We start from the raw sequence: 16431 nt of genomic DNA on the forward strand, positions 1-16431 counted from the left end.
GCGGGGGAGGGACTGGACTAAGTGAAAATCCCCTAGCTATGTAGGGGCAGAGTGGGACTGAACCCTGGTCCAGTTTAGAGCTCATTGATAGCTCTGCTGCCATATTTTATATATCTATATCTATATACATATATATGTATATATGTATATGTGTATATGCATGTATGTATATATGCATACGTATATGTGTGTGTATGTGTGCTAGCTGTGCTACCCTAGGCAAGTGACATCCCCAATCCCAATTGCCTTGCTCTCCCCCCCCCCCCGTGTGTGTGTGTGTGTGTGTGTGTGTGTGTGTGTGTGTGTGACATACACACACATATGCTTAAACTGATCCTTGCAGAATAAGTGAGGACAAATTCTAATTTACATTATCTTCAGGCACAAGTATTCTGAGAGGAAAGGGCACAGAATTCATACAACTATTATCTCATCAGAGCCTCACCACATTCTGTGAAGGAGGTACTATTACATGCCCATTTTAGAGTTGGGGAAACAGGCAGACTGGGGTTGAAGTGACTTGCCTAGGGTCACACAGAGAGTAAGCATCTGAGGCTGGATTTGAACTTAGGTCTTCCTGACTCCTGGCCTGGCCCTCTGTCCACTGGGCCCCCTGAAGGAGAAGCAGTGTTCTTTACGTTTCTTCTAAGCTTGCTTTTCGATCTCACAGCCCACTTAGCATGGGCGCTTCCCTGTCCGACGTCACTGACTGATTGACTTTGGTGGGGCTAGCTGGCCACAGAGCTCAGTGTCTCCCTTTCCAAGTCCATCATGAAGGTTGTAGTTCATGGGAAAAGGTGTTCTGGGGTTCAAACATTCTTGAATTTGAGTAAGAAAGCTAGTGCAATAGAGCAGAGTTTCCTCCCTTCTTCCCCCCCTCCATTTATATATACATATACACACATACATATATTTACATACGTTATATATATACACACACACATATATGTATATTATATATACACACACATATGTATATATATAGATATAGATATATACATATATAGATATAGATATATATATATATACACACATTAACATATTAAGTCACTTAAGCCTTTCAGGGCCTCAATTTCTTCCTCTGGAGATAAGGTCAGACTTGATGCCCTCTGGGCTGCCCTCTAGCTGCAGAACCTGCTCTCCTCCAGAGGGATGCCTTTCATGCATCTCTCTCCTCCCTCCTCCCTCCTCACCTGATTCTCTTGTGAATGCCATCCCTGAGGATACCGGCTGAAGTGCCTGCAGCTGGAGAGGGCACCACCTCCTCAAACATAGACCCTGGCACAGGTGCCTGATGCATAGTTTCCAGATGACAGTTACAAACTGCCTGCCAGCTGACCTGGGCCCAGCCAGAGGGGTCTCTGCAGGCATCTCATGGGGCCTTAGACCCCACAGGAAGGGCACCCAGAAGTTCAGACAACTAGCCCCCTTCCCATAAACCTTCTTTCCTTGATACATCCCCAGTGAATCAGCTTGGAAGGCTTGTCTCTGGAGGAATCATTGTTCTGATGAACGTTTCCTTTCTGGGGGAGAGGGTGGTGGCATGCTAGTGTAGGGAGAGGAGAGAGAGCTATACAATAAAAATATCCACCTCAGTGGATTTCTTTGTATAGGATAGGGGTGACGATGATACATTTAAGAAATGAAGGTAATGTAAAATCAAAAATTGAAACAAAAATTATTCAGCATGTGGCATTGTGATGCTAATTCCCCATTCTGGAAGGTATACACAAAGAAGTATAGTTTAGGGGATGGGGGAAGAAGGGAAGAAATATGCTTTCCTCTCACGATATTCTGCTGCCCTACAATGCAAAATTCAACCTAAATTTAAGATCTGGGGCTTAAATTTCAAACAGGAACAGAAAAAAACAAAAGGGAGTTCCTCAAGGTCTCTGTTTTTGGACAGGGTTACAGGGTAGCTGTTTTTTAATTAAGAAAAAAAGTACTAGGTGGCAACTGGGCATGCCCCAGCCCTTCAAAATGAGCACCCTCCTGCTCCTGAGAGTGGGGACAAGCTCTTTGGAGAGCTGGCTGGGGATCAGGAAACTCCCAGGAGAGTTTACTTGGGTGCTTGGTTCCCTTAGCACAGGCACGCCCTGTTTTCACAGCAATGTTTCAGATGTTTAAAAAAGAATCCTTAAAGAAGAATTCCTTTTTTGAAGAAAGAAAGGAAGTAATAAAGGAAGGAAGGGAAAGATAGAAAGAAGGAAAGAAAGACAGAAGGAAGGAAGGAAGGAAGGCAGGAAGGAAGGAAGGAAGGAAGGAAGGAAGGAAGAAGAATGGGGGGGAAGAACATTTCCTTGGGTGTCAGAAGATGGAACTTGCAGTTTGAATCTCTGAGCATGTATGAAGCATGTGCCAAGCACTGTACTGAGCACTTTATAAATATCTCATTTGAGCCTCACAACAAGCCTGGGAGCAAGGTTATTATTCCCATTTTACAGATGAGGAAACTGAGGCAAACAGAGGTAAGGTGTCACACAGCGAGCATCTGAGGCCATATTCGAACTTGGGTCTTCCTGGCTCCAGACCTAGCCCTCTGTCCACCGAGCTGCCTCATAGAATTGGAGGTTGGCAGCTGGAAGGGACGTTGGAAGTCCTCTGTTTTGGAGTGAGAAACCTGAAGCCCAATGAGATGAAGTACTTCCCCACTATCACACAGGCAGACAGAAGCAGAGCCGGGATTGGAATCCAGGTCTGGACAGCGCTGCCTTGCCTCTTAGGCCTCGGGCTTCTCACCTGTCAAATGAGCTCGTGGGACTAGAAACCCTCCAAGGCTCCTCCTAGTGCTAAACCTAAGAACCAGAGGCTTCAGGGCTGGTTGTGTCTTCCCTTCTTTTGGCTGAACCTTGCATTACTTTCCTTATTCAGTTTCACTGCTTTAGAACCAGAATAAACTGATTATTTGCAAATTGTGTTTGTCTTTTAATGAGGCATGGACCAGTCTGGATGAAAGCTGCTTGGCTGGCTTAGAAGGCAGCTGGATTTCCTGATCCAAATAGAAACAGCAGCTTTTAACCAGATAATTCACTGGTATTGTCTAAGGCAGTGGTGTCAGACACAGGGCCACATGTGGCCCACAGCATTTCTTTCTTTCTTTCCTTCCTTCCTTCCTTCCTTCCGTCCTTCCTTCCTTCCTTCCTTCCATCCTTCCTTCCTTCCTTCCTTCCTTCCTCCCTCCTTTCCCTCCTTCCTTCCTCCCTTCCTTCCTCCCTTCCTTCCCTCCTTCCCTCCTTCCTTCCTTCCCTCCTTCCTTCCTTCCTTTCCTTCCTTCTTTTCCTTCCTTCCTTCCTTCCTTCCTTCCTTCCTTCCTTCCTTCCTTCCTTCCTTCCTTCCTTCCTTCCTTCTTCCCCCTAAGTCAAAGTAAGTAGCAGTGATGGGATTTGACCCCAGGTCTCTTCTGCCTCCACATCCTGTGGTGTTTCCATTGCACCACACTGCCTCCTCTCTTTCCCTTCTTCTGGGCTGGTCTCATCCTTCACACACTTTCTTAACCCTCCTTCTGGTGCTGTCTCTCTCTTTCCCATTCCCATGACTACGACCTCCATTTTCCAGTTCCAGATCTGGGGAAGAGATAGTATAGAGGCAGCCAGCATGGCAGGTCACACTGGTGAAGGGCTTGTGCCTGGCTTTCCCAGTCCAGGGCTCCAAGCTCGGGGCCTTCTGGAGGCTCGGTGAGGTCGGCACAAGGTTAGGATCATCTGTCTTCTCCCCAATAACCTCTTTGGAGCAGAGGAGGGCCAGGGAAAAGGAAGCCAGGATGCCGAGGGCCCTGTCTCTAGGCTTGTGAGGAGGGGGAACTAGAGGGCTGGGGGGGGGCAGCTCGGCCACCTTCCCCCCAACTCTCCCAACCCCAGCTCCACCCTACCTGCCCCAGGAGGTTGGTGGCAATTGGCTGGTACGACCAACACTCTGGAGGGAACTGAATTTGGAGCAACATTGGGATCCTCTTCCCAAGAGTGAAGGACTGGCCCGTGGGTTGGGAGGTTGGAGTGTGGCGGAGGAGGCACTGAAGTAACTGGACAGGTTTTGTTCAGTCACTTCCTACTCTGAATAATTGTTCTTCAGTCCTGTCCACTTTTCATGACTTCATTCGGGGTTTTCTTGGCAAAGATACTGGAGTGGTTCACCATTTCCTTCTCCAGCTCATTTTACAGGTGAGGAAACTGAGGCAAAAATGGGTTAAGTGACTTTCTCAGGGACACACAGCTAGTAAGTATCTGAGGCTGGATTTGAATTCAGTTCTTTCTGGCTCAAGGCACAGTGCTCTATGCATGGAGACACCCAGTGGCCCAGATCATAGTTTTAGAGCCAGAAAGGATGTTAGAGGGCATCTAGTGCCACCTCCAACTATAAAATTAGAAGAGGAGACTGAGGTTCAGAGGGGTTGATTTGACCAAGGTTAGGACTCCAACTTATGTCCTCTGTCTTTAGAGTGAGCACTCTTACCACTAGCCCCACTGTGTCTCCAAACTGTCCTCAGGCCAAGTAGAGGAGCCCCACTCCCCTGACTTGTCTCATTATATGTATTCGGATTTCATCCAGATGCTTCTTTTTGCTCAGAAACTGGAGCCCTCCCCGCCCCCCACTTCCAGCTTCTCCAAGCTTCAGAGAGAGCCTAGGCCCCCTCTGTGTCATAACTAGAGCCCATGAGGGGCTTAACAAGTGCTCTCTGGTGAAGGATCCTGCCCGGTCAAGGACAGAGCCCCGATGCCAACACCCGGGACCCGAGAGACCTTAGGGAGGAAGGAGGATTTTGAGCTGGAAGGGACCTCAGAGATGAAGAAACTGAGGTGCTCAGTACAGTGCCCAGCACACACGAGGTGCTTAGTAAATGTTTGCTGATAGACTGAGATGGGAAATGAATTTCCTGAGGTCGCAAGGAGGCTGTCAGTAGCAGAGGCTGGATTAGAGCTCAGATCTTCTGGCCCCAGCTCCCATGCCCTTCCCATTACTTGTTAACAGTCTTACAAAATCAGCCTCCTCTGTCTAGTCAGAAGAGCAAAGGACAAAATGGACTTTGAACAACTCTAGGATGATTGGCTTTCTCCGGGGGCTGACTCCCAGAAACCGGGACCTCTGATTGCTATTTCTGTCCTTTCTCCATTTTTTTTTTTTGAAATAACCCCGAGAGGTAGGTGCTATCATCGTCGTCATTATCATGCCTGTTATACGTATGGGAAAACTGAGCCTCAGAGAGGTTAAAGCAACTTTCCCAGGGTCACACAGCTACTAAGTGACTCAGGTGGGATTTAAACCCTACTCTTCCTGTGTCATTGAAAGGATCTGACTCTATCACTGCTTTCAGAGAATTACAAAATAGATGTTACAACCTGGAAGCCCAATGGGCAGTGAAACCTGCCAAATGACCTGAATTCTTCCTGCTGGGGGGATGACAGAACTAGGCAGGGTCCAAAACTCAGTCCAGGTGGGTCCTGGCTCAGAAGTCCCTTTGAGGCTACTGATTGTTTCCAGGCCATACTCCATGCTCCCGATTCCCTCATGTCCCTGGGATGGTCCCAGATAGTTTGATACGTATAACCGAGGAGGCCCAGACCTTGATTAGGGGTTCAGTTCTGGAATTCCTTCAAGATTCTGAGCTGCTTTCATAGGGGATGTGTGATGAGAGGCCATGTATCTCATTTGAACTAAATTAACATCTATTCTTATCTTGTGATTATTTGTATGTAATATGTGTACATGTTGTCCATCCCCCCTTCCCCCCGCCCTGCCCCAATAGAATGTAAGCTCCACCAAGGCAGGAACTGTTTCATTTTTTGTTTTTGTATTCCAGCACCTGGTAGGTATATATTTAATGTGTGTTTTTTGCTTGACTGATTTACTAATATTAAGCTTACGGTCTAATGAATTTAACTCGTTGGGGGGAGGGGGAGTGTGGCATGTACACAGATAGTTTTTATACAGGGGACACATGGCCAAAGCAGAACTAATCTTTCCTCTAAAACTGTCCCCTTTCCCTAACTTCCTATTTCTGCCTAGGCTCCCACCATTCTTGATTAGGATCACAACACCCTCAACTCCTCCAGTTTACTGAGCTAGTATCTTGTTTGTACTTTGTTGTATCTTGTCTCCCTGGTTAGACTGTCCTTCCCCTGAGGGCAGGGATTGGGTTTTTTTTTTTAACCTTTCTTTGTATCTCCAGCACTTAGTAGGTACTTGATTTGACTTGTTCTTTTGATCATTCCCTTCCATAAGATTTCACAAAGGAGTTTTGTTCTAAATTGACTGTCCTGGGTTGCCACAAGTCTTTACATGGCTAGGGGAGGGGCGTTTGCAGTTTTTAAACTCTTCTAGCCTTCTCATTGTGGCAATCGGTATGCATCTTTTAAACTTCCTCAGGAAAATGGTGATAGTCTATGCTGAAATTTATTGTTTTTCCATTTTTGTTATTAACTTATTGAAAAAGTCAAAGTTAGAGTTGCTTTCATTGTAAAAAATCAATCCACAAACTGCTTGTTTTATGCCTGGCACAAGAAGTGGCAGGGCAAGACTGCCCCCCAGACTCTGCCCTGGGTCTACTTCCTTTCTCTATGTTCTTTTCCTTGAGACCCCATCCACTTTTATGGCTCTAATCATAACCTCCATGCAGCTAACACTATTCTGGATCAATCTGCCAGTCATGTTCCGTCCAGTTCTTCCAACTGTCTGCCATATGTCTACAGCATCTCGACCTTGGAGGTCTCACTAGCACCTGAACAGAAAGAGCACAGACTTGAGAGTCACAAGACCTGGGTTCAAATCTAGCCCCTGATATTTACTACCCCATGTAACCTTGAGAAGGTCACTCTTAATATTGACTATCAATACAACCAACTAGGCTTGTAGGCTAGTAACTATTCACATTTAAATGAAGTTCAATGCAGAAACCATTATAATTTTTTGGTTTTTCCTTCTAAGTCCCCATAAGGATTTTTGGCTTGTCCATTCATCCCCAAGTCATAATTTCCTCTCCTATAAGATGAAAGGTTGGACCAGATGGCTTCTTTCTTCCTCTAAGTGAGCCATCTTCCTCCATCACCTGCTAACTTGTTCCTCCTCCTAACTTCTTAGTTGTGTAGAAAGTGCAATCGTCTTCCTATTTACTTCTCAGTAATTTTTTCATTCTTCCCTGTTCTTTATCTTTCAAGTAGCTATTACACAAATTAGACCCTAATCTTCCCAGTAGTCTCCTCACCATGCTTGGGTCCCCATTTCCTCCTCTTCTCCACCAGAACCTTGGCCTCCACCCCTGGGTTCACCAGCTGTGATAGGGGAGCTTTTTGCCTTATTTTGCTGGAGACCAGGCCTCCATGCCACTTCCTTCACTCTTTTCCATTCCAATTCCCCACCCCCTTGCTTTCTCACACCTTTTTATATGTTGTATTTCCTTGTCAGAGTGTAAGCTACTTGAGGGCAGGGCCAGTCATCCAAGATCATAGGATCAAAGAGCTATGAAGGGGACCCTAGTCCTCATCTAGTCGAACTTTAATCATTTTACAGATGAGGAAACCAAGGTGTAGAAAGGATTTGCCCAAGGTCACCCAGGCCATGAGCGTCAGAGCCAGGATGTCTTCAAATCCAGTATCCTTCCTACTGTACCACGTGCCTTTCATCTCTGAGCTGCCTGCCTCCAAATAGTGCCTGGCATATAGGAAGCACTTTTAATCATTTTTTCCACTCATTCATTCATTGGGAACAATAGTAACTCAATTCACATAGTATTTTAGAGTTTAAACAAACACTGAATTTCAGAGTTGGAAGAATCCTCAGTAGCCATCCAGAGAACAAGAATGCTCTCTATCATGACCAATAAGTATTCATTCAACTTTTGCCTGAAGACCTCCAGGGAGGGAGAAACCACAACCTTTCCTTCTTAGCTCCAAATCTATAGTCCTAAATCTCAGAGGAGTTTCATGTGGATAAGACTCCGAGAGTCATTGGATCATAGGTTTGAGCCAGGAAAGACTTCAGAGGCCATCTGGTCCAAGCCCTCATTTTATAGAACAAGAGCCTGAGCCCCAGGAAGATTAAGCCACTTCCCAAGGTCATATGTAGGGAACTTGAAGGGACCTCAGTGGCCATCTAGTCCAACTTGCACACCAAAGGATTACCCATTATGACCCATTATTACATCCAAGAAGTGATCCTCCATGTCTGCTTGAAGTGCCCCTGCAAGGGGCACCTACCACCACTCAAGGTAGCGTATTCCATTTTTGGACAGCTTTAATTGATAATAAGTTTTTGCTGACACTGAGCCAAAATTGGCTTTTTTTTTTTTTGTAATTTCCATCCTTTGGTTCTGGTTCTGCCCTCTATGTCTAAACAGAAAAATACAATCCCTACTACACAAGAGAGCCCTTCAAATACCTGAAGATAACTATCATGTATCCCCTGAGTTTTCTCTTCTTCAGGCTAAACACACCATTTCTTCAACTGATCCTTTAATGTCATGGACTCCAACATGTTGGTTGCCCTGCTCTAGATACTATCCAGATAATTAATGACCTTCTAAAACAGTGGGGACCTAAACCAGAGGGGTCAAACTCAGTCCAAAACTCCCCAGTGCACCTGAACAAGATTAAAATGGAATTGGGCAATGTGTAACAAAATAAAAATACAATACAACATAGATAATGTTAATTTGTAGTCTTCAAATATACGGGTTGCAGGGATTCATTTGTATTTGAGTTTGACACTGCTGGCCTAGACTGACCACAGAACTCCAGATGAGGTCTGATGAGGGGAGAGTCCTTTCCCTCTTCCTGGAAGCTATGCCTTTCTTAATATACACCAAATTGGCATTAATTCTTTGGGATGCCATAATACATTTGTCACCTGTATTGTTGTTGTTGTTGTTCAGTCATGTCTGACTCTTCATGACCCCATCTGGGGTTTTCTTGGCAAAGATACTGGAGTGGTTTGCCATTTCCTTCTCCAGCTCATTTTATAGATGAGAAAACTTCCCCCAAAAGGGGAAAGTGACTTACCTAGGGTCACACAGCTAGTAAGTGTCTGAGGCTAGATTTGAACTCAGGTCTTCTGGACCCCAGGCCCAGAGCTCTATCCACTGCACCACCTAGCTGCCCCAACTTGTATACAATACTTTTTGATTTTTTTTCCCCTCCTATCTATCATGGTCTCTTCCATTTTATATTTGTGAAATTGATGATTTGTACCTAAGCACAAGACTTTACATTTAGCTCTACTGGATTTTCTCTTGTTGGTTCAGCCCACTGCTGCAGGACCATGATTCTGTCAGACAGAAGGTTAGTGATGCTTCCCAATTTGGTGTCATGTCCAGTCTGAATACATTCCACACGTTAGCCTGCCAAGTTCTTTTGGTGGTCAGAGAAGAAAATGTGGCCGCACAGTTCTACCTCACTGAGGACAGAGGGAGCTGGCTAGGATGAGAAGTGTGTTGGTGCTGTAGAAAAGATGCTGGCTTTGAATACATCCTGACTGTGACGCTGACTGCCTGTGTGATTTTGGGGAAGCGGAGGTACCTCTCTGGATTCTGTTGCCATCCAACGAGTTGGCTCACCCTTTGAGCTTTGTGAGGAATGCAGGTATGATAAGCATGTCATCTCTGTCTTATTCAAGTCATTGATAAAAACATTAGCATTAAACAGTTCAAGACCAAGTACAGATCCCTGGGCAGCTCACGAGGGACCTTTTCACAAGTCGAAATAGAACCATCTTGAATTACTCTTTGGGTCCGGTCATTTGATTAGTTCTCAGTCCACCTATCTAGTCCAACTCCCTTCATCATATCCACGAGTACAGCATGTGACTTTGATTTACAAATCTTTCAGGTTTACAAAGTGCCTTCCCCACAACAACCCTGTGAAGTAGGTAACGTAAATATGATCGCCCCCATTTTACGGATGGGGGAACTGAGTCTCTGAAATGTAAAGTAAGAATCAGAGCCAGGATTTCAAACCAGATGTCCCAACTCTGAGTGGACCGTGTCCACCCTGCCAGAGTGGAAACACACGCGGCATGGATGCACATTCAGATTAGCCAGACCAAATACCGCACTTTTCAAGGGGTGGGAGGTAGGGGGGAGGATGAAGCAGAGGAGACAGAATGGAGTCGGAGCAGTGGGAGACAAGGTGGCAGCGGATGAGATGCAGTGAGCGGTTCTTTTACCTTTGGGTGGAGCTCGGCGGTTGGAAAGCCCTTGCAATGTGAATCGCTTTCTAGCAAGAGCTGAGCGCTCAAGGGTAAGGTTGGCAGAAGCATCAGCTAGGAGAGAGGCAGAGGGGAAAGAAATAAGGCAGGAAAGCGCAAATCGAGAAGCTCGGGGGGCAGAGAGGGCTTCAGCCGGACAGCTGTTAAAGCCAATAGGCGAGCAGGCGCACGTGCACAAACCATCTCCCTTACGGGTGAAATTGAGAACTACAGGGCGCCGACCAGCAAAAACGTGCAGGAGTCAGGGATGCTAGGCTAGTTACCTGCTGTCAAGAAAAGAAAGAGGGGAAGAGAGAAAAGGAAATGGAGCAAAGAAGACGAGAGGGGCAAGATGAGGGAAGAGGAGGGGGCAAGATGAGGGAAGAGGAGGGGGCAAGATGAGGGAAGAGGAGAGGGGAAAGATGAGGGAAGAGGAGAGGGGAAAGACATGAGGAGAGGGGAAAGATAAGAAGAGAGAGGAAAAGAGGAAAGGGGAGGGAACAACAGAATAGGAGGTTTTGCTTTTTTGTTAAAACACTGCTTCCTTACTCTCTGAGGAGCTGAAAGCACCATTTATGCTGACATATTACACTTTTAGGCTTTCAAAGCAGTATACAAACAGTGTCTTGGGCGACCCCTTTAATAGCTCTGAGGTTGGTCCTATTTTTATATCTATTTGACAAATGTGGAAACTGAGGCTCCAGGAGGTAAACTGATTTGTTCATAGTAACATAGCTAGTGAGTGTCAGGGGTGGGATTTGAACCGGGGTCTATCTGACTTTGTCTGGAATGCTGTCCACCACATTCAAAATCTGATCTTACTAATAGGGAAAGACAAATCATTCTGAATGCAGAGGAACTCTTAGGCAAATTACCATGCCAGTTTATTAATGACTAATGAGCCTCACCTAACTAAGGACTGGTAGAAGCACTGGAAGAATCTGACTCATTCTCTAACTCCCTCCACTTCCTGGCAACAGATGTGGGAGACAGAGACAGAAGGTACCACCATTCAAATTTTACAAATGGAGGTCCTGCCATGTAGCTTGTTCAGGGTTTAACAACAAGAAAACAAGAGGGACTTGGGCCAGCAGCAGGTGTCTTTACATGTAGCCCAGTGGATTATCCACCTGTGATGATTTATTTAGTTAAACAAATGAACCTTTTTCTTAAAAAAAAAAAGTTTTAGCCTAAAGTACTCTTTTGAGACCAACATCATAAGTATTGTTCAGTTGTGTCCGACTCTCTGTGACCCCATTTTGGGGTTTTCTTGGCAAAGATCCTGGATTGGTTGGCCATTTCCTTCTCCAGCCCCTTTTATAGATAAGGAAACTGACAATGGTGTTTTCTAGAATCCATGGCTTCTTCCCTTAGCACCCCTCCCACTCTACCTCCCAACCCCAAGGCTGAGCATTAATTCTAACAGCCCTCAGTCATCACTCCTTCCTGGCGGTTAACCCTTAATTCATTTCACTCCCATCAGTTCTCTGGCCACTGAGTAAAGCCCATTTTCAGCTGCATTGTTACCAAAGGTGTCAATCTTTGTAAAATCAGATTCACTTTCTGAGCATAGGCAGATAGCTTTCCACAGTTTCCCCAGGATGCCTGGAGGGAAGGAGGGAGGCTTGCACCTCAAAGGAAAGAAAAGGAAAAAAGACAGCAGCTTGGGAAGGTGGGTGTAGAAGTAAGGAAGACCTCATTTAAACCTTTGAAGAGGACTGAGTTCTGTTTCAGTAGGAACTCTGTGTATAGATCGGAATCTGTAGGCCAGGGACTGTTAACTTTGTTTGCATCATGGATGTGTTAGGTAATCTGGCGAAAGCAGTGGAATTCATAGGTTTCCCTTCTTAGAATAATGTTTTTAAATGCATAGAACAAAATACATAGGATTAAAAAGGAAATGTTATATCAAAATGTGGATATCAAAATATATTTTTTAAAAACCCCAACAACCAAAACCCCAAAGCAGACCCACCAAGTTATCTCAAGGTTAAGGACCCCTGCTCTAGACGGTTTGAAAAAATTAGCCTACTCGCCTCTCTGGGCCTTAGTTTCTTTACTGGTAACATGAAGGGGATGGACCAGAGGACCTCTGAGGTCCCTTCCAGCTCTGGATCACAGACTTAGAGCTGAAAAGGGTCTCAGAAGCCCTATAGTCCCACTCCCTCATTTTTCAGATGAGGAAACCAGGACCCAGGGAGTTGAAGAGACTTGGCTAAGGTCACTGTAATATTCTCAGGACTATCGATTAAGGGAAAAAAATTTCATAGGTACAAGTATACCCTACTTGAAACAGGCCATAAATTGTGTGGGGAGGACAGTGGTATAAGAGATTCACTACCGAGTACCTTCCTACCTATTTTGAATATGATTTTATTTACCTCCCCCCCAATGTATATGTAAGCATCTGGGAATGTGTCTCTAGTATCATTCAATTCACGAACAAGCATTTAAACATTAGGCTCCTTCTGCATGGCAGGCCCTATGGGCACTGGTGTTGGGAATGAAAAACAATAAATCAAACAATCTCTGCTTGCATGGCGCTTATGCTCTAATGGGAGAGACAAAAGGAAATATGGAGTACCTGGGGTAGGAAGGGAAGGACACTTGCAGCTTGGGAAGGATCAGGAAGGGCATCATACAGAAGGTGACATTTGACTGAAGCTCTGAAGAGAACTACAGTTTTAAGAGGCAGAGGTGAAAATGTCTTCTAGTCATGGGGGAACTGCCAATGCAAAAGCACAGAGGTGGGAGATTGGAGTGTTGTGTGGGAGGAAGAGCGAGAGCCAAAAGCATGTGAGAGTGGAATCTTGTACGGTAATGCTAGAAAGGTGGGTTGGAGCCACATCATGAAGGCCTCAAAATGGCAAATCAATCAATCAGTAAGCATTTATTAAGCACTATTATGTACCAGGCACAATTCTAGGCACAAATAGAGGAGTTTGTATTTGACTCTAGATCCCCTGGGTATTTGACCCAAGAGTACATTCTAGGAGCAGGCACAGGGCATCTGACCTGTCATTGTATGTATGCCACACTCTGCTCCCTCCCACCCATTCCTTTCCATCTCTCTTTCTCCAAGAACTAATAATCAAATAGAACTGATAATCAAATCAACACTACTTTTGTTATTGTGGAGGGCAAGACAATGTCCCTTGTTCTGTGTTGCCATGCTTCCAAACCCTACCCCCCTCCCCATAAGGTTGGCTCCCTGAAACTGAGACTGTGTTATTTCTTTTCTTTGTATCTCCAGAGTCTGGTACAGTGCCCTGCACAGAGTAGGTGCTTAATAAGTGCTCGTTGACTAGAATTAAATCGAGAAAGAAACACATAGGCACAGGTTTGTCTGTCTCAGCCAAAATTTAATTCGGATTCAATCTGATGCCTCTGATGTGTAGCTAATCTGTGGAGCCCCAAAGGCTGTGTTCAGGCTATGCCTGACTCTGGAAGGTCCTACCAAGCTGAGAAAACTCCACAGATTGGCCTACAATCCAGATGCAGGGCATTCTAGAACTTGTCTAGACAAATTTCAAGAGGCTCCTTATGGGATTAACCCCACACTGGTGGGGTTTTTGATCCCAGTAAATCCAGTGAGAATTTCTGCTACTTTATATGTGACAAGATCTCAAGACCTTTGACCATCTTGTCTGTCCTCACGTTCTCCTGGATGCCAATGTTCTGTTCTTGACCATTGGCTGACTTGAAATGACCATCTCTGCCTCGCCCCCTTAAGCTTAGTTCCAGTTCTCTGGATCCTCGCAGCTCACCCTGATTCTTATCTTAATTTGGTTTTAATTTTTGATTTAAAAAAAATTTATAAATATGCTCTGAGACCAAATATAGTCATTTGGATTGGAACAATCTAGTCCAAAAATGATCTTGAAGAATGGACTTAGGGTCTCTGAGCTTTAGTTTCTCCATCTGTCAGGTTAGGTTGTTTTCTTAAGTGACCTCTGGGGTCCCTTCCAGCTCAGGATCTGTGATTCTCTGTAAACCTCACTTCTCTGTGCCTCAGTTTCCTCATCTGTAAAATGAGAGGGCTGGACTAGATGGTGTCGGAGCTCCCTTCTAAATCCAGATCTGTGATCCTGTATCATTTTAATTTCACCTTAAAAAAAGAACTCTGCAAGAACCCGTATCCCAATGGGAGAGATGGGAACTTGGCATGATGGTGACAGAGGGGGCAGGAAGGGCTGGGAGTGTTGTCACAGACCATAGTGCAACCTGGGCGTACTGGGGAAGATGGGGCAGCGCTCAGCTGGCTGCTGGCAGGGCAGAAGGGCTGACCGTCTGGCAGAAGCAGCAGAAGCGTAAAGGAAGCAGGCCATTGAGCACCCTGCTCACACCACAGGAACCTGACTTTCCAGTGCCCCACCTGTGTGCAGCGGCTCAGGGAAAGGAGCAAACCTTGGCCCCTTCACTTATTCCCTGTGTGACCTCGGATAAGCCGCTGCACATCCCTGGGCCTCGGTTTCCTCCTCCCTTAAATGAGAGGCCTGGACTAGACGGCCTCTAAGGGATTTGTCATCTTTTGTCTTCGAAGCCACTTTCTGAATGTCTCAGGGACAAACTATCTGCAATGTACAGGTTGGGAACCTGAGGCATAAAGAAGTCATAAGATCATACATATCTATAGGTCTAGACCTGGGAGGAACCTCAGAACCCAACCTCTTGTTTTACAGATGGGGAAATGGAGGCACAGAGAGGGCAAATGACTGTCAAAAGAGACACCATGTAAAAGCATGCTTTGTGAACCTTAAAGCATCACATAAATGCTACTATTATCGTTGTCATTAATAATTACTTTTGTAATTATTATTGTACAAGGTTACACCAGTATGAAATAACAGGGTCAAGATTTGAACCCAGGACCTTCGACTCCGGACATAATGCTTATCCCACTGCACCAAGTCAGGCAGCTAATGAGTGACAGGGCAGTCTCATATATGTTTCAAGTTGAAAAGGCTCTCACAGATTATCTAGCCTGACTGGGGTGCAACGGAAAGAATGCCAGATTTGGTGGTAGAGAAGCTGGGCTCAGATCCTGATTCTGTCATTTTGGTACCATCTGCCAGTCCTGTGTGACCCTGGGCAAGTCACTTGACTTCCCTGGGCTTCTGCTCTCTGCTCTGTAACAAAAGGAAGCCGCAGAAGGAGCTCTTCTAGCTTTAAATTTGCAATCCTAGAGACCAGTCTCTTTGTTTTACAGTTGGGGAAACTAAGACCCAGAGTAGAGGGTAAATTGCCCAAGGTCAAAAGGGAATAAACTGGTAAGGCTGGTATTCCAACCCAGGGTGTCTGATTTCCCATTCTTTCTATATTGAACCACCGCAGATCTTAGAGCAGGTTTGGGGAACCTGCAGCCTCCGGGCCACATGTGGCCCTCTAGGTCCTCAAGGGTGGCCCTTTGGATTCAGTCAAAGGGCTGGACTTGAGGACCTAGAGGGCCATATGTGGCCCGAAGGCTGCAGGTTCCCCAAACCTGCTCTAGGATCTGGGAATAGGAAACTGAAAAAATGCTGAGTATAAGTGGGACCAGAATGTAGTTTTCTACCCCAAAGGACTCAGACATGTTGGTGAAAGTATTAAACTTACTAAATAATTTTATTAAGCAATTATTATTGGCTCTCCAGGAAAAAAAAGTATCCACAACACATTTTTAAGTTTAATCTACATTATTAACATTTTCTAGACAATCAACAAAACGATAAATCAAGCCCTGATTTGTAGCATTTCTTGATTAAATTTAACAATTGATTAGGGCCTAGCCAGTGAGGGCCATCTCTAGTACGATCCTGCCTGGACTGTACTTTTCCATCTTCCCTTGAGAGAAGGCCATGTCTTTTCAACATGAGTCAACTTAAGATCTAGTATTACCCTCACCTAATTCAACCTGAATAACCAGTTGGAAATAAATCCATTTTGGCTCATAGATGGCAACAACCCTGGGGATTTTTCCAGCTTTTCCCTCACCCAGTTTAATAGTGGGCCTAGAACTCAGGGTTAGGGGTCCCCTGCACTGGTGACATTCACCAGTGGGGGCTCAGGAGTTGAAGGTGCCCTTACCTTGGGTCCCTTCCCTATGGGCCCCTTACCTCGCTTTTGCCTGGTGCTGTTGGGACTGGGGTTTTGGTTCCTGCTGGCAGAAGTTTCTAGTCCTGATAACTCAGGCTTGGTTTCATAAATACTTGCTGGTTTTCTGCTGTACCTTCAGAGAAAGAAAATAGAAGTCAATAGGTGAAAGTAGGAACGATCTGTGCA

The 16431-nt window shown here is 45.4% G+C and overlaps 1 protein-coding gene across 1 annotated transcript in view; it reads right to left on the reverse strand.

Moving 5' to 3' along the window:
• Positions 1 to 16431, reverse strand: part of MCF2L2 (MCF.2 cell line derived transforming sequence-like 2) — a 280804-nt gene that overhangs the window by 21214 nt on the left and 243159 nt on the right. The window contains exon 26 of the mRNA XM_036755690.1: positions 16266 to 16378. Within this exon, the coding sequence (XP_036611585.1) occupies positions 16266 to 16378 (113 nt within the window). The remainder of the gene's footprint in view (positions 1 to 16265; positions 16379 to 16431) is intronic.

This window comes from Trichosurus vulpecula, chromosome 4 (assembly GCF_011100635.1).
Source record: "Trichosurus vulpecula isolate mTriVul1 chromosome 4, mTriVul1.pri, whole genome shotgun sequence".
Classification (NCBI taxonomy): domain Eukaryota; kingdom Metazoa; phylum Chordata; class Mammalia; order Diprotodontia; family Phalangeridae; genus Trichosurus; species Trichosurus vulpecula.